This window comes from Thermobia domestica, chromosome 18 (assembly GCF_964235325.1).
Source record: "Thermobia domestica chromosome 18, izTheDome1.hap1.1, whole genome shotgun sequence".
NCBI lineage: Eukaryota > Metazoa > Arthropoda > Insecta > Zygentoma > Lepismatidae > Thermobia > Thermobia domestica.
In genome coordinates, this window is record NC_137471.1 from 174923396 (window position 1) to 174942076 (window position 18681).

The 18681-nt window shown below is 37.2% G+C and overlaps 1 protein-coding gene across 2 annotated transcripts in view; it reads left to right on the top strand.

Moving 5' to 3' along the window:
• LOC145675487 (uncharacterized) overlaps nucleotides 1–18681 on the top strand; it is a 184349-nt gene that overhangs the window by 18430 nt on the left and 147238 nt on the right. For both annotated transcript variants that reach the window (XR_014129130.1, XM_081745928.1), the window contains exon 2: nucleotides 17113–17241. Coding sequence is in view for 1 of the 2 variants with exons in the window: in XM_081745928.1 (XP_081602054.1) it covers nucleotides 17113–17241 (129 nt within the window). In the remaining variant the exon portion in view is untranslated. The remainder of the gene's footprint in view (nucleotides 1–17112; nucleotides 17242–18681) is intronic.

Below are 18681 nucleotides of genomic sequence, written 5' to 3' on the forward strand. Positions count from 1 at the left end.
GTTACTTCAGCAGTTCCTACTCAACCATAGTGTTTACGTTTATGGTGCTTTGTTATCGTTTTGATTCGAGTGATTTCCCCGTTTCTCTTTCTTCAAGATGTTGTTTACATATTGGTGTTTGTGAATTCCCTTAATGTTTTTACTCCATATATTATGTTTTCCCATCATTTTGCAAAAATTAACTTTAACAAATCTACCAGCCGTCTGAAATTTAATGCTTTACAGGATTTGTTACGTTAATTGATATTTGCTTCTTACAGGCAGTTGGTACTGCATCCTTTGTGAATATTCAAGGCTACGATGTTTATAATAGTTTCATTCACAATGCTACAGGTACAGCTATTCTTGTTCGTCAAGGTATACAGTTTGACAATGTGTTTTACCAACCGTCTTGCCACTTAATTAGTGGTATGATAGGTGATGTCAAAATTTTGGACTTGTACTTTCCCTCGGGGAACAATCAAAGGGCTGCCGCAATTTTCCGAAAGAGTTGTTGCCCAGGAATGTGCCGGCCATTATCTGGTCTCATTATCGGGGGTGATTTTAATTGTGTTCTACATCAGCCACAGCAAATACCGGGCTACATTTATTATGCTACTCTGTATAGGTCGGTAACAGGCCTTGGTTTGAAAGATTGTTTTCTTACGCTACATTTAGCTTCCCCAGGTTTTACCTTTTTCACGCATACAAGTTCGTCCAGGAGAGTTTTTTTTTTTCTCAACCTTTGCTTCGCAAGCTACTTCATATGCAGATTTCCTCCACATGTGCTTCTGACCACTTTTTACTACATTTAAGTATTATGTTAAACGTCAACAAAATACCAAGAAGTACAGTCTCTGGTATCTAAATACATCTATTCTCGTGGAACAATTATATGTACAAGAGTTTACGAAAACCGGGCACCGCGTGGTTCAGAGTCGTTCTTGTAAAATTATTGCTGACCAATCCTGGCGTCGGCATTGGAAATACAGTGTTAAACGCACGCTTCGTTATTGCCTATCTCTTATTGCAAAGATAAGGTGCAGGGTTTCAAATGTACTTTAGAACTTTTATTATGGTGTACTACATAATTTATGTGCTCTGGCTCTTCAAGGGATCAAACGAATATCATCCATTAAAGAGGTGAAGGCAAAACTATTACAAATCCATTGTAAAAACTTTATATATCCACGGATTATGATGAGTGTGTCTGTATATCAAATATTGCGTGAACGTCAGCGCTCTAGGTCTCAACTTATTGAAAGAATCACTGATGAAAATAGAGGATCCGTCACTAAGTTTTCTTATATAAATAACTAAGAAAGTTCTCTCGCTTTTTCACCAACCACCTTCGAACATCGATATGTCACCTAAGACGTACCTGGAAGATCAATATAATCTCCATCAGCATCGACGACTTTCTGCCAACGTTCTGGAAGACCATGGATTCCATAGCGGTAGAATTTGATGGACCGTGAAAGGAAGAAGGTATCAAGTGCATTGTACACCTCTACTAGGAATTTGAACTGGTTTCCTCATAGGTAATTTTCCAAAAAAATGAAACAGGTGATAATTGGACGGTGCTTGTTTTCTTGGTTGTAATTGTTATTGCCGGCAAGACTTAGAAACACAAACAAACCAAAACAAATTCGATGATGACATGGCCAGTGTTAAAACAAAATTCGTCATCAACTTCACAGGATGTTTCTAATCCATCAATTCTTCCTTAGAGAACCGTCTTTAAAAAAAAAAAAAAATCATTGCACAGAAACAGCTTTCGCTTCTTTTCCTTCTTCCAAGGGAAAATACATAGCTAAAAGACGCTGATAGAGATCCCAATTCTCCTTGTCGAAAATACACAATACAATACGTTCTACGTTGTCCAAACGATCCTCTAAAACTTTTCGTGTATTTAACAACGCAATTCTCGCAAGCAGGTTCCTTAGGGAAATAAAATGCACCAGCAGCGATACAGGGAAAAACTACAGTTGAAAACTGATTTTTCAATACAAAATCAAAACAATTGTTATAACAATTCTCCAAAGTTTTCTTGTTTGCATCTCTGGGACCACACGTCAACAATACATGATCAGCGGGAAGATTATAGCCTGGAGCAATCTTCATTTGTCCCGGTTTCAAGAAACGTATTTCCTCACAATCTTTACGAAATTGTTCTTCTGCAGCTTGGATATTTCTGTGTGCTCCTCCAAATGGAATAAGTAATTTTTTCGTAGGGTTAACAACAGCGTCAGCTTTAATCATAGAGATGTATTTTCGAAAAACACTGATTTTCTTGTTGATTGCAGAATTGGCACAAAACTTTGCTTTCAAACCGGAACAATTCTTCCCTGTTTCAGCCCAAGTGGGTAATTGGTTACCAATTACAACCTCACGAAATATCACAGATGGAATATCTTCTTTTCCTATCATGTTCACCGCAGGGTTAAAAAAATTCACAATGTTCTTTTTCTTTCTCTCTCTTCAGTTTCTCTTCCGGTACTTCCGCACGGCAGGCATTCCTAGTAGCATCTTCCACAACGTCTTGTATATCCAACTCAACGTCTTCTCCCTCTTCCTCTTTTTCCCTCTGTTTCTCGTACTTTTTCAACCTTTGTACTGCAATCGAATCAACCTTAAATCTTCCTCGCAGTCTTAAAAAAAGAAATCTGGGTGGTCAATATGCTGAATGATACCTGGACCAAAATAACGTCTACTAAGAGCTCTGGATCCTCTCTTCATGGTACTGTTCAAAATCCACACCTTGTCTCCGACTTCGAAATTGGGTTTCGAATAACGTTTGTCATAAAGTTTCGTTACCGTCTTATGTCTCTGGAACCATTTGTCAGGGGCTTTCCCTCGCATTTATGCAAACGTTCAGCATTGTCCTGAATTGCTTCGTGTATCATCCTACCTCGGAATCCAAACAAAAAGTTCAAAAGGGCTGTATCCAGAGGATAAATTAACAGTTAAATTGTGGGCCAACACAACAGATGGCAGCAGTTCGACCCATTTTCCTTGATCTTTATTACACAACGCAGATTTCAGTCTCTGTTCAATGTTTCGGATAGCTATCTCAGCAGTCCCATTAGCGTAATGGGCTTGAACATTTACAAATCGAATCTTAGCCCCAATCATCGCACACAACTCCTTGAATAAGTTACTAGTAAAGCATGGACCTTTGTCTGTGACTATTTCTTTAAAAATACCGTATTTCAAAATTACATTTTCATAAAGAAAACTTCTTAGAGAATACGCTCTTATATCTGCTACTGAACCACAAATAGTATAACGAGGGGCAGCAGCGACAACCACAATCAAATATTTATGCCTCAAAATATTACTCGGGGAGTACAATCCTCCGATGTCCAAAAATAAGCGATAGAAGGACGGTACTTGAGGATACGTTTGCAATATACCATAAGCAGAACCAGGTTTGTTTTTGGTTGTTTGACAAATTAAACATTCCTTACATTTCTGATAGACGTATTGTTTCATATTAGGGAAATAGACAGATTTCACCAAAAGGGTCATACGTCTTAGAAAAACCTCCGTAACTTGAACCAACGGCAGAAGTATAAACCGCATTAAAAACTTTATAGCGCAATGAAACAGATACAGCAACTAAAAATTTCATACCACTAGATTTTTTTTTCTATGCAAAATTCCTTCTTTAACCGTGAAGTAAAATGCTTGTCTTAGTTTTGGAATGTTTCTTTTCCTTATTTTCTAACCAATCAAAAATATCCTTATAAAACGGATCCTTCATTTGTTCGTCTCTAACAGAAGGTTCGTCACTTAACATATTACACTCAGTAATAGGGACGAAAATACTCGAGGATCTTCCTCATTCTGTTGCTCATCAGAAATGTCCCAAGGGGCACAAGAAAAACGAGAAAGAAAATCTGTCTCTACATTGGACTATCCGGATATATGTGTCACAGTAAAGTTATATTGTTCAATAAAACTCAGGTACCTCACAAATTTACCTACATTTTTGTCTGTTTCAGAAACAGTAAGCTCTTACAATCAGTTTTCAAGTAAAAGTGACGTTCTAATAAAAAATAACGAAAGGATCGAAAGACATATAATTCTCAAAAGTTCAAGTTCATATGGATGTCTAGATTTTTCACTTTTACTTAAGCTATGGGTGCTAACTCTGGGTCACGTGGTGAACTTATCGGTTGTTTGAGCACGGCAGCTAGATCGCGAGTTAATGCATCACAGGACAAATATACAGGGTGTTTCGGATTATAATGCATTAAATATGGCGACTTTATGATAAGGTCTTTGATTCTCTCAAAAGCATCCTCTTGTTTTTGTGTCCACTTAAACGGTACATCTTCCATTAGAAGCGATGGTGCTTGGGGTCCCGGGTTCGATCCCAGCCCCCGCCAAGTGAACTTTGTGGTGGACAAACACCGTGTGCGTGGGTTTTCTCGGGGTTCTCCCGTTTCCTCCCACTTTCTTCATTCCACCATTTCATTCATTTCTCATAATCACCGTCTCCTTTAGCCTAACCGGCATAACCGTGGGACGTAAAACTCAAAGATTTCATTTTTTTCCATTAGAAGCGAGTTCAAAGGCTCCGCGATTTCAGAAAAATTAGGTAAAAATCGTCTTACAAAGCTACCTAATCGTAGAAAACTTTTCAGGTATTTTCCGTCTTCGGACGTTCATAATTACTAATGGAGTCAGTTATTCTTTTGGAAATTCGCAAGCCGTCGTACGAAATATCGTGTCCCAATTGTTAATGAGAAATAAGCCAATTTTGTTTTTTCTGGTGCATGTTTATACAACGTTCTCTAAATCGATGAAATAACTTCTTAGTGAGATTAGTAACGTCCTCAAAAGTGTTTCCACCCCAGAAAAAATAATCAAGGTACCCAAAAACTTGTTCTGATTCTAATCCTTCCAATATCATCTTCACTAATCTGTTTAACCCTTTCCGGATCCGGGGTTTTTGGGTTATTTTTTACTTTCAGTCAAGCAGCTACTGCATCGTTAGTATTTATCCTAGGATCATGGTTCATACCCCACTCTCTTCAGAATGGAGCTGGCTTTCAAATGGTACCACTTGCATGCTCATACCGTATACCAGGAGAGGGAAAAGTGATGTCAAAGGGAAAATTTCGAGGGAATTTTTTTTCACACTTTGGGCCCCTCTGGAACGGCCCTTTGGGCCCCTCTGGAACGGCCCTATGTAAACGTAGATATCTCCAAAAAATCTGATAAATAGCATTTGGTATACGGAATGTGTGTGCCAAATTTCAAGTATCTATCTTGAATACTAAGGGCGGGAGAAATTTTATCAAGAATCCCCACAATGCCCCAAATTACCGTAAAACACCATGATCTCAGGTAAAAAATTTCCTAAGATCTCTATTTACCCTAGGATTATAATCCGCCAATCATTCTCTTCAGAATAGAACTGCCTTTCAGGCGGTACCATTCACGTGTCTCCATCATGTATCTAAGTGGGGAAAATCCCGAAAAAAGGGATTTTTGGGGTCTAAATATCCTTTTTTTCAACTTTTAGCCCCTCTGGACCCCCCTGTTTTAACGCAGAGATACGAAAAAAATCTGTTAAATACTCCTCGGTGGACTGAATGTTTGTGCACAATTTCAATCTTCTAGGTGCAAAAATAAGCCCGCAAAAAAATAATACCGAAAATGTCCAAAATTCCCCTATACAGAAGTATATTTTGATAAAAATTCCCTGACACTTCCCTAATTACCCTAGGGTCATGTTTCACCCATCATTCTCTTCAGAATAGAACTGCCTTTCAGGCGGTACCATTCACTTGTCTCCATCATGTATCTAAGGCGGGAAAATCCCGTGAAAGGGATTTTTTGGTAAAAATTTCCCTTTTTCAAATTTTAGCCCCTCTGGACCTCCCTGTTTTAACACAGAAATACGAAAAAAAATCTGTTAAATACTCCTCAGTGGACTGAATGTTTGTGCATAATTTCAATCTTCTAGGTGCAAAAATAAGCCCGCAAAAAAATAATACCGAAAATGTCCAAAATTCCCCTATACAGAAGTATATTTTGATAAAAATTCCCTGACACTTCCCTAATTACCCTAGGGTCATGTTTCACCCATCATTCTCTTCAGAATACAACTGCCTTTCAGGCGGTACCATTCACATGTCTCCATCATGTATATAAGGCGGGAAAATCCCGAAGAAAGGGATTTTTTGGTAAAAATATCCCTTTTCTCTAATTTTTGCCCCTCTGGATCCCCCCTGTTTTAACGCAGAAATCTGAAAAAAATCTGGTAAATACTACTCGGTGGACTAAATGTTTGTGCAAAATTTCAATCTTCTACGTGCAAAAATAAGCCCGCCAAAAAATAATGAACATAGACCCGCAAAAAAATAATAAAACAAAATATATATTTTAGAATTATGACGTCATCACCTGCTTGTCTCGACGCAGGAAGGTGTGAAACCATACGTAAGGTCTTCTACAATGCCTCTGGACTTAAAAAACAAAACAAAACAAAGGAAACCGGACGAAAAAGCTCAAATAGAAGAGTTATAACGCAATGTACCATGAAACACCCGTATGGTACAAATTGTACCATGGGATTGCCAAAGGGTTAAACAAACAGAATTAGTGACAAGACCCTGTGGGAGGGCTGTAAAACAAAAAGAAACAATTCCTGGGATTAAAAAAACAGTAACATGTTGATATTCCTCAGCTATCCTCACCTGGAAGAAACCACTAAACAAATCAGTGCAGCACAGGTAGCGACACTAAGACGCGAAATAATGTCCTCTATCGACGGTACTGGATAGCTGTCAGGCACTATATGAAGGTTCAAAAATCTAGCGTCCAAAATATATCTGAACGATCCACACCTTTTCACGAGAAGAATGGGTGAATTGTAACTAGATACACACCACTTAATTATTCCTTGTTTGAGCAAAGTATCAACCTGTTTTTGAAATTCTCTTAAGTGTAAGGGAACTGGAAACTAATTCGTATGAACTGGGACGTCACCTAGCATTTTAATTTCATGTACGTAACCCTTAGCCACTCCAAAATCATCCTCTGACCAAGAAAAACAGTCTATACTCCTCTATAACAGAATAAAACATTTGCTTCTGATCATCAGAAAGTTGAAGGTTATATGTCTACACGCTTAACGTGAAAACCAGCAGGAAAGTTACTATTTTCATTTTTACTGTTTAAACCATGATTTTGAGCACTATCTGTATCATTTGGGTAATGTGCACCCGGCCTAATGTCAATAGCAGCACCTAAGTGAAGATTTTTCTCTAAACACATTTTGTTGGTAGGGTTGACTACTCTAATTATAGGAATGACAGAATCCAATAGACTCATTCACAAAAATTTCAGCTTTAAAACAGATTTTTTCATTGGGTTGCAAAATATTCTTAACTCCCAATAAATCATTAATCTTACCAACAAGCACTGAAACACTAGATTTTGGTGGTAAAGTAACAGATTTCGCCGTTATGAAATACGCTTGCATTAAGTTCGTTGTTTGTTCGGAAACTGTGCTTGTAGCATGACTCTCAGGTAGCGCGTAATCAGTAGGCTTCCCAAACCTAACTATGTGAACTACGTGAATGTCGGTTACTAATAACATGTTGAGGAAGCAGCCAATCATTCCCCAGCAAAACAGAAGATGCAAATTTGTCTACAACTCTAAAAGTATGCGTAAAAGAAATCAGCCGCAATTTTGAACTTGAACAGAGCTGACGTGTTAATTTCAAGTTCTTTACCCGAAATGCCACAGATGATAGTACGTCTTTTAATTTGGTGTTAGGACGAAGAAGCTGCCTAGTACAGATAGAAATTTGACTGCCTGAATCCAACAACGCCTTATACTCTTTATTTCCAATAGCAATTTTTAATACAAGGCAAAATCCCATCGATAAAAATAGGCGTAGTTATTGTGTGGGTGTTGAGAGCAGGTCTCCCTCTATTTCCTGAACTATTTTCTCTATTTAAAACATTACTCTCATCATTACCCTTGAATTGTGGCATGTTGCATACTAATATTTTTTCCGTACAGTGTATGTTATTATTCGCGTGAGACGTATTAGAATCCTCTTTTCGCCCGTTCTGCTTATTCTTGAAAATAACAGAAACATTCGATGAAGAGCTCATTCTGTTATGCATATTATTAATCATATCACTCTTACATTCAGAAGTACAAAAAGAAAAGAAAGAGTCACATTTCTGTTGATGAAGCGGGATGGAATCTACAAACTGTTGATTACCGCATTCTTTCCTAGCGGATAAGATATCATGATGTTCTAAAACTGCAAGCTTTTCTTTCCTCTGCTGCTGTTCTTCGAGAAGAAATGAAACATGAGAGTTATCGCGCAACGAAACATCAGCTATCATTGCGATAAATTCCGGTATACTATACTGCAAGATTTGTTCTGTAGACTAAGCTTTAACAAGCGTCTTATAATCCACAATTAATTCCTTTCACTGTTCTTGTAATAAGAGTTCACACAACGCATCAACCAACGTAAACGACTTATTACATGTCAGTTTAAAGTGCTGAGGCAATAATCCTTCGATTAGAAAATTGATTTTTTGCTGTATAGACATGGCTTTATCGAAACTAAGCATGAGATCTAGCTTGTCATAAATGTTATAATGGGCTCCCCTTCTTTTTGATCTCTAGATCGAATGGTGTGTTCCGTAACCTTTTTAACTACAAAACCTCTAAATAATGTAATCATACGTCTCTTTATGTCTACATACGACAGGTTTACAAATTCGTCTGTCCTAGTTAAAGCTAAAAACCACGCCAGGGCCCCGTCCCTTAATAGATATGGCAGCAAATGACACTTCTTGACTGCGTTAAACTCGTAAATAACGCAGTAAGATTCAAACTACTCAAAGAAATGAATAATGTTTCCCCATACTTGCCGTGAAAAAATGTGGGGCGCACAATCGAATCTAGAAACGTAAGTCGAGCTTGTGCCATAATGCCAGAATGCACAATTTTCTCTAAATATCTCTAAATAGTGTGTCTAAAAATGCACACAAAAATACAAAATAACACAAGAAATTGAGAGGGTGGAGGGAGGGTGGTAAAACAAATAGAATTTCAGCAAGTTCTAACGGTGGGCGGAAAACAGACTAATGGAAAAATGACTCCTAATTATGTTCAGCTAGATGAGAAAAATCTCGGTTTACACACATGTATGCATCCACACAAGATTAAGAGTTATACATAAGACGTAAGCCTCATAGCATCACTACCATGTACATACAGCGCACAAGATTAAATGTTAAAAATCACATCTCCGCCATGTGCAGTCGCCCATTGTCAGTCTGAAATCTCAGATGATGTGCTAATTAATTGTGTAATTGGGGATGACAGAACTGACAAGTTGCGCCCAGGATTTTGTAAACATTGAATTTGGTAGGGCATAAAGTACAGAATCTGACCTGGGTTGCATACAAATAAAATCGAGCATATACAAAAGAAACAGATTCTGATGTCAAAGGGGTTGAAAAGGGTGAGAAGGGAATAACTTTTGGGATTGATTAATCTACTCGCTCTTACTTGCAAATTTCGGTGTTTCCTCCTCGACGATTCTTCCAGTGGGTTGTTGTCCGTCCATCCTTTCTTTCTGGTCTACGGGGCGTCCAAGTAGTCGTGAGTTAAGGGTCTGCGAAACGCGGGCAGAAAAACTAGCGTTGCGAAGACAGTAAATTCAATCAAAATCGAAATTGCTCTTTAACGAACTATCCATTGTAGTTGATAGCTATGACGTTAGCTAAGACAACGTACTCTCTAGGCTAGAGCAAGGTAAATTTCTCGTAAACTCGGAATTGTAGCTCGCTTTCCTACGTGTTGACTCGTCTCCAATCTAATCCGGACTACCTCTTCCAAAAGTCTCTCAATGTTTTTGTTCGATGTCCCTTCTGGGTTAATATCCTGGGTCGTTGACTGTTTCTTCAGTCTCGATGAAAGGTGTGTACTCATAGATTAAACAAAGGTGAGGTGATGATAGGAATGCTGACAGGGAAACAATATGTCTTTTTTATTGATTAAGAAATTACATGTGTAGAAGGAATAAACAGACAGCAAAAAAACTTCCTTTAGGAAGAGTAAATGAACTTAGGGAAAAGAATCGAACAGTGATTCAACGTTAAATAAACGATGATGCTTTTCAATGCATAGAATTTTAAAATAAAATGTCCCAAAGTCCGAAATAAAATGTTTCATTATGTGTCCAAATACACATATCTTCACAATAGTAGTCGATGGTAAGTTACTTTAGATTTAGATGTTGATGTCAGGTATGTTACTATTGTAGAGCCCTCCAAAGTTTGGATATTTGTGATTCTGTAAGTTAATATCCTCAGTCAACAACACAAACTTAATAAAGGTTCCATTTGAAAAAATAGAACTTTATATTGAGATGGCAACACTGTTAACCTGAGATATTGTCGAGTGTGTCAGACTACCCTCTCGACAGTGTCGCCTTCCTATATTTGCTTGCTACATTTTAGCTATTGCTGTCATTTATTTTACAAGTTATAAAGAGGGGTCACTTTAAGTGGTTCACCCTGTATATTTACGCCAGATATACAATTCATTGATACACACGAAAATTATACTGCTTTGACCTCATTTTTCATTTTAGGAAATCTCTGGCCAGTATTAACGTAGTCTGGAAAGTAAATATCAAACGTAGAGTTTTCTGAGTTCGTTGGCATATGATCAATAAAAAATAATTTTAAAAAGATCATTATAACAACAGTTATATGGGTCATTCAATGTGGAATCAACAGAGCCCACAACCCAACCATCTTAGATTTTTACCAAATTTTTGTATTTCGTAGGGATGGTCGAGATATGGAATTGTGCAAAGTTGTAGGTGTTGCTAGATTTTTACGACAGGAATCACAAATTTTAAATCCATCTTTTAGCGATGAACACTTTGAAATCATCCAAGGCAACATATTTCTCAAATTTCTTTTGACATTCCCATGACCTTCTATATTAAATACATTGCAGCAAACTGTCTTCTTAAATCTTGACAATGATATTATTCTGATGTAATAATTCGTTAAATAAGACTGACCATTGGAACACTGACTTAACAGACACCACAATCAAGTTTCTGTTTCCAAGTACAAAGTCAGTACCACCTCAATCGCACATTTGAACATGTGGACTCAGTCCCCTGTCAACACATTCCTCTAACTAACGTATCCACACCTCTCAATCTTCCAAACCTTTCTGTAGCAGGTGACTGCGCAATGTTACAGTGTTGCAAACTGCTTTACACATTAAAACTCTGTCTGGTACAAACAAATTGTTACTAAAAAAAACATTTTATTGAAAGTTCCCATTCCTGTTCCAACTTCTATTTCCGTTATGTTATAGAGTAAGCTTGTGAGTAAATTATATGCAAGTTTTATGAAAAATTGAAGATATGCATTCTCAAAAGTTCAAGGTCAGAAGGTCACACTGGGTGACCTTAAATAGATATTCTTCCAAAATTAGGCATGCAATATATCGTTGAAAAGCTTATTTTATGCTCTTTCAAACAAAACAAGAATCAGCTCTCTACGCCAATTATATCAAGAGCAGTGTTGTCCGAAAGTTTCGTGTATGTACCAAAGTGGGCGAATTTTTCGTATTTTTGAGCCCCCATAATTCAGAAATCTCGCCACAAAGGAAGCTACAACTTTGCACATTTCCATATCTCGACCATCCCTACGAAATACTATTTTTTTTTTAAAAAAAATCTAAGATGGTTGGGTCAGAAATCCCTGTTTAATTTGTTGATTTCAAATGGAAAGACCCATATATATGTAGTTGTCATTTCTCAAAGCACTGATTTTCCAATATTTTTGCCAGATGGCCAGCATATGAGGTGTATAAATAAATGAAAGTATTCTGCAAAGAATTCAGACTTACCTACCTTATGTACCTGTGTGTATATATAAATAAACACCTATACTTCCATACATAAATGTTAACATCCATAGATCAAAAAGGTAATGTGGAGAAACATTGATAATTGCTCGTTTTAGAGGGCGCGGGGCTCAGTGGTAGAGCGTGGAGACCTTGGTTCGATCCCAGCTCGCGCCAAGTGAGCTTTGTGGTGGACAAACACCGTGTGCATGGATTTTCTCAGGGTTCTCCCACTTTCTTCCACGAGTTTCATTCGTTTCTCATCACACCGTCTCCTTTAGCCTAGCAGGCATAATCGTTGAATGTAAAACTTAAAGATCTCATTTCATTTCGATTGCTCGTTTTGTGTCAAATTAATCTCAATTCCCAAAAGACCAAAGTACATTCGACGAAAGCATGAGACTCACACACGAAGTGAAAGTAATGAGTCTAAACCTCACACTAAGAATGTAATTGAGGAACTTCAGCCTTGAATTACAGGCCCCAACACATATCGTATAATAAATACGTATATACAGTATATATATATATATATATATATATATATATATATATATATATATATATATATATATATATATATATATATTGCTTTATTTTGACTTGTAGAATAATGCTCTGTGGCCCGTGGGCGCTATTTTTAGAACACCCGATATATATATATATTAGGGTGTCCCTTATATAAGTGTTCGCGTTACAATACGCACACCCGTGAAATGTATTCTATGTGACCGTAAACACGCATTAGTGAAATAGCAGCTCTCTAGGAGAACGTTAACCTGCGCCGACTAGACGACAAAGTCATGAAATGGGGGGCGCGGTGGGTCAGTGGTAGAGCGTTCACCTCCGGTGCTTGGAGTCCCTGGTTCGGTCCTAGCTCGCGCCATGTGAACTTTGTGGTAGACAAACTCCGTGCTCGTGGGTTTTCTCGGGTGTCTCCCGTTTCCTCCCACTTCCTTCATTCCACCATTTCACTCATTTCTCATCATCACCGACTCCTTTAGCCTAACCGGCATAAACGTGGGACGTAAAACTTAAAGATTTCATTTCATTTAAAGTCATGAAATTAGGTTTCCATATTATAACATAACTAGCATATGGGTTGAAATGAAAATTTAAATGAACAACTCTGTATCTCATGTGTTTAGTACCCGTGAAATACGCTGTTTTCGTTTTCAATGGCATCGATTTAATGAGCATCGGAAATATCATTTATCATCTCGGCAACCCCGAAAACCATGGATTCGACATTAATATTGGTCATTTTCGATCATTTATATGTATATAGATATATTCCCTCTCCCCCATGTTGCGGACCATGGCATTGGAAGTGTCACCGTTCATCTCAGCGCCCACAAAAATTATGGATTCAATACAAATATCGGCCATTTTCGATCATTTTTAAATCTCTTTCTCCCCCAAGTTGTAGGGTTGAATTTGCATTTAAACGGGATCGAAAGTATCATTGTTCATATATAGCTTCCCCTCCTCCGTGCTGCGGCATACAGCATCAGAATTGTCACTGTTAATCTCAGCTACTCCTAAAACTATGGATTCGACACTAATATTAGTCATTTTTTATTATTTTTAAATGTTGATCCCCTCTTCTACGTTGTACCCTCCCCCTCCCAGCTATCAGAGCTGAATTTGAATTGAAACAGCATCAGAAGTGTGTCTGTTTCTCTAATCGACCCCGAAAACTATGGATTCAATACTAATATCGATCATTTTCTATCATGTTTAAATTTGTCTCCCCCTTGCCTACGTTACATCGTCAAAGTGAATAGCCTAAAGCAATTCCTGCCCCTAAACTCATGTATGTTGAAAATTTGATTGAGTTCGGTCGGGTGGTTCAAGAGTGATGAAGTCACAAAAGCAGTCATTTTAATTTAATTTTTTTTTTACATATATATCCCCCCTCCTCCACCCCTAGGTTGGCTCGTCCAAGTGAAACGATAAAAAAAAACACCCAAAGCCCGACCCTCATATATGTTGAAAATTTGATCGCAATTGGTTGGATGGTTCAAAAGTTATTAGGTTTTATTAGTTTAATTTATTCGTTCCCCTCCCCTTCCCCTCCCCTAGGATCTACCGTTAAAGCGAAATTACAAAAATGTTTCCAAATCCGAACCTTGTGTACCTTGAAAATTTGATTGAGATCGGTCGGATAGTTCAAGAGTTATTAAGTTACAAAAATAATCACTTTCAGTGTTATATAAATTGATTTTTATATAGCTCCACCTCTTTCTCTTCCCCTACCTCTCTTGCTCCGTCAAATTTAAATCATAAAAACGATCCCAGGCCGGAACCTCATCTATGTAGAAAATTTGATTAAGTTCGGTCGAGTGGTTCAGGAGTTATTAAGTATTATTTATTTTTTTTTAATATATACTTCCTTCTCCTCCCCTCAGTTCTGCCATCAAAGTGAATAGCCTAAAACCAGCCCAGCCTCGAACCCATCTATGTTACAAATTTAATCGAGATCGGTCGGGCGGTGCAGGAGATTTAGAGTCACAAACATAGGATTTTCAATTTTATATATATAGATTTAGAAACTCCACCCGTGATAACGGAGAAACCAAAAGAGACAGTGGAACGAAACTTTGCCCGAAGCAACTAGAAAAAGGAGAACACCTGCCCGTGTATTGACGAACATCACCGGATGAACAGTGTTGCCAACCCAAAAGAGGTAAAATATAAAATATTGTATTGATTAATTAAAATTGTAAATATTATATGTACGCAAACTTAAATTTTGACGTTGTCTATTACATCATGATGTTGTTTAACGACAATAAATAATTCTTATTCTTATTCTTATTCTTATAAAGTTATGTTTTTGTAAATCGAATGACAAATTGGATATCATCATTGGAAGCAACAATGAAAATAAAGACAAAAGAGATGGTAAACGCAGATCAGTGTTGCAAACTTTTTGAGAAATAATGTGAAACATGTGTTAAATGCAAACATCGCTGGCGTACGCAGCATTGCCATATTTTACAAACCATACTTCTCAGCTTTAACAAGATACCGAATATCTCAGTCAGTAATGGACTTATTGATCTCACGTAACCACAGCATTGCTCCTCATGCTCTACCGCCTTGCGTTATAGGTTTTAAACCATACTGTACTAGTTTGCAATACTGACCTGCGTTAATCAACTCTTTTGTCTTTATTTTTATTGTTGTTCCAATGTTAATAACCAATTTAGGAAATTCGATTTACAAAAACATAACTTTCTTTTGGGTTTGCAACACTGGTCATCCTGTGATGTTTGTCCATACACGGGTAGATATCTTCCTTTCTCTAGTTGCTTCATGCAAAGTTTCGTTTCTCTGTCTTTTTTTAGTTTCTCCGTTATCACAATTAAACATTCTAAATTATACTATAATGTGCAAGCGTCATTTCATGATTTTGTCCTCAAGTCGGCACTGGTTAACGTTCTCCTAGAGAGCTGCTATTTTGTTAATGCATGTTTACGGTCACATAGAATACATTTCACGGGCCTGTGTAGCGTAACACGAAGTTACCTTATATAAGGGACACCCTAATGTATATATACGGAAGTAAGTGTACTGATGAGGACTGTGCATGTGTTGAAGAAATACAGAAATCATTCGATTGCAGTATATTAGGTGGATTTTACGATAATTATTTAATAATAGATATTTCACTTATGGCTGACATATTAGAAAGCTATAGAGCTGAATAATTTTCCTCTTTATTTGTTTTTAGCTGATATTTCCAATACTTCTCACGGGTACATTTCGTCGGGGCTAACACATAAGACTATCCTCTATACTGGTCTTCACACAGTTCTGTTGTAACAAGGTGGTGAAAAACAAAAAATGAGAAGTACTGGGATAGAATTATTACACACTACATTAATGAAAACAAAATTAAGACTATTAATGTGTTATATATTCTTTAGAAGATACAAAGATTACAGATTAAGGGTTGAATTTGTACATTAATTGGCAGCATTGTACATACAAGGCTTTATAATTTCGGAGTGTTGGAAAATATATGCAACACAGAAGATTACAGGAGTAGATACTAAAGCATATAGAATAAAATTTGATTTAGATTAGTACACGAACAAATTAAAATTTGTTGAAATTTTTTTCCACTACTGATGTTCTTACAAAACTATGTGAAGACCAGCAGAAAGAACAATCTTAAATTATAGTCCCAACGACGAGTACCCGCAGGAAGTACTGGAAATATTGACTAGAAATACATAAAAAAAAGGAACGTTATTCAGGTTATTATTATTACAGTGAAACCTCTCTAAAGCGGACAGCCGCGGGGAATCAAAAATTGTCCGCTATAGAGAGGTGTCCGCCTTCAAGAGGTTTCAGTATTTTTTATGTAAATTAGTGAGCAAGATAATATACAATTAGAAAAAATATTTTTGCAAGAATCACGTATTTACGAATATTACATGCATTATTCTCTGTCATCCAATACTCTATGTTCGAGGTACAACATGGAAATAACATATTATAGTTCTCTGCACTTTACACTTATCAGTACTTTCTTCGTTTTCAGTATGGCGCTTTAATTTGTGGGATAATTGGAGTCCTGAAGTGTTCTTTTTGAGACAATATACATACCTGAGGGCAAAAAGTACTACACTTGTCTTCTGGTTGGTTAGAGACTCCAACGGGACAGTAGTATAATGTGTCATCCCTAACGGCGGGCAACTGTCAATCACTTTTGTGTCTAAAACAGCTTGGGTGGGATGCAAGCAAAGGACATAAGAGTGTTGTTAAACAGAGACACTTCGTCTGGGTTGCTGAGCAGACAGTTGAGGGGGCAAAATGTTGTCACAATGCTTTCTTGGTGATACACGTATGAATTACTAAAAATGCATTTTTACTACACTTTTCCACTTATTTCTAGAGAAAGTGTCCGTAATACGGAGGTAAATAATACCTATAAAAGACAGAAAAGACTGTCCGTGTCCGTACTAGAGTGTGTCCGCTTTAGAGAGGTTTGTCAATATGCTTTTTCCTATTCCAGTGTTTGGGGAATACAAAATATGTCCGTTAAGGGAGGTGTCCGCTTTATAGAGGTGTCCGTTAGTAGAGGTTTCACTGTATTATTATTATTATTATTATTATTATTATTATTATTATGCATGTTTATATCAGCATAATGTATTCCTAATATAGTTTAATTTTGTTTGTTTTTTCAGTATACGACGGAAGTGATCTCTTGTGTTCCATCGTCTTTGAAACTTGTTCGAAACAGTAAGAAGGTAGTGGTGAATGGTTATGATGTCATTTTACAAGACACTATATTGTTCCCCGAAGGCGGTGGACAGGTATATTTTTACTTATTCGTTTCTTTCTTTCCTGTACAGTAATAATGTCTTCTTTTATTTGCGTAGTATAGATTTGAAACAAGTTTGCACTTCTTTAATAAAAGTATGTTTTGAAATGCGGTATCCCTCGTTATGTTACTTATACACGTTTTCGCCATAATGCAATTTAGGCAAAACAAAGAAAAACCGTGAAGAAATTGAGAAAATTTGGACTTCAGTGCCGATAACAAGCTTTCAAAATCAAGACAAAGGCATCCGTTGATTCTGTGGTAATTCTCTATTCAAAACCAGAAGTGGTTCAAATTAATTATTTTCTGTTTCAACGTTTATCGCCATAAAACGAAAAAGGTAACAAGTAGCAAGAAGCGGCTTTTTGCAAACAATTCACCGTCTCAAGACAACATACCATGACTATTCCGAATACTCTACCAAAACCGGAACCAAATTTAATATTCCGGTTTCAATACTGATTTCCACAGAGCAAGATCAATATAAGATATCATGATGCGGCTTTTTGCTATCGATTCAGCGTCACAAAAATATGTTCCTTCTTGCTAATAAACTTCTATTCAAACTAGTAATGGGTACAACTGGTTTTTTATAAAAACTGGAAACCAGTTTGTTGAAAAACCATTTCGGTTCTACAAAAACCGGTTTCGGTTTTCTCCAAAAACCGGTTAGGTTTTCTCAAAAAACTGGTTCGGTTTTCACCGTAACTAAAAACCTAAGACTGTTTTGGAAAACACATAAAACTATTTCTCTGGAAATGGAATCATTTTTCAGAGAACAACGAAACACTATTCTGGTCAGAAACAGAACCAATTTTGAAAAAACTGTAACCGGTTTAGATGAAAAACTGAAACGGTCTTGAAGAAAACCGAAACCGGATTCGGCGAAAACCGATTTCAGTGAAAAATTAGTTTTTGTGCCCACCACTAATTCAAACCAGAACAGTGAATCAAATTAGTCATTTAATATTTCAACGCTAATCGCAATAAAACGAGAACGGTAACAAATAGCGAAAGCTGGTTTTTTGCAAATGATTCAGCATCTCAAGGCAACGTAATATGACTGTCTCGAACACTCAGCCTAAAACGGAACTGGTTCAAATTTAATATTACTTCCGGTTTCATTACTGATTTACACAAAGGAAAAAGTGTAAGAGATATCGAGGTGCAGTTTTCAGTAGTCGATTCAGCGTCCCAAGAATGGGTTCTATCTATTCCATTAACATCTATTCAAAACGGAAGTAGGGGGCGCAGTGGCTCAGTGGTAGAGCGTTCACCTCCGGTGCTTGGGGTCCCTGGTTCGATCCCAGCTCGCGCCGTGTGAACTTTGTGGTGGACAAAAATCGTGCTCGTGAGTTTTCTCGGGGTTCTCCCGTTTCCTCCCACTTTCTTCATTCCACCATTTCACTCATTTCTCATTATCACCGTCTCC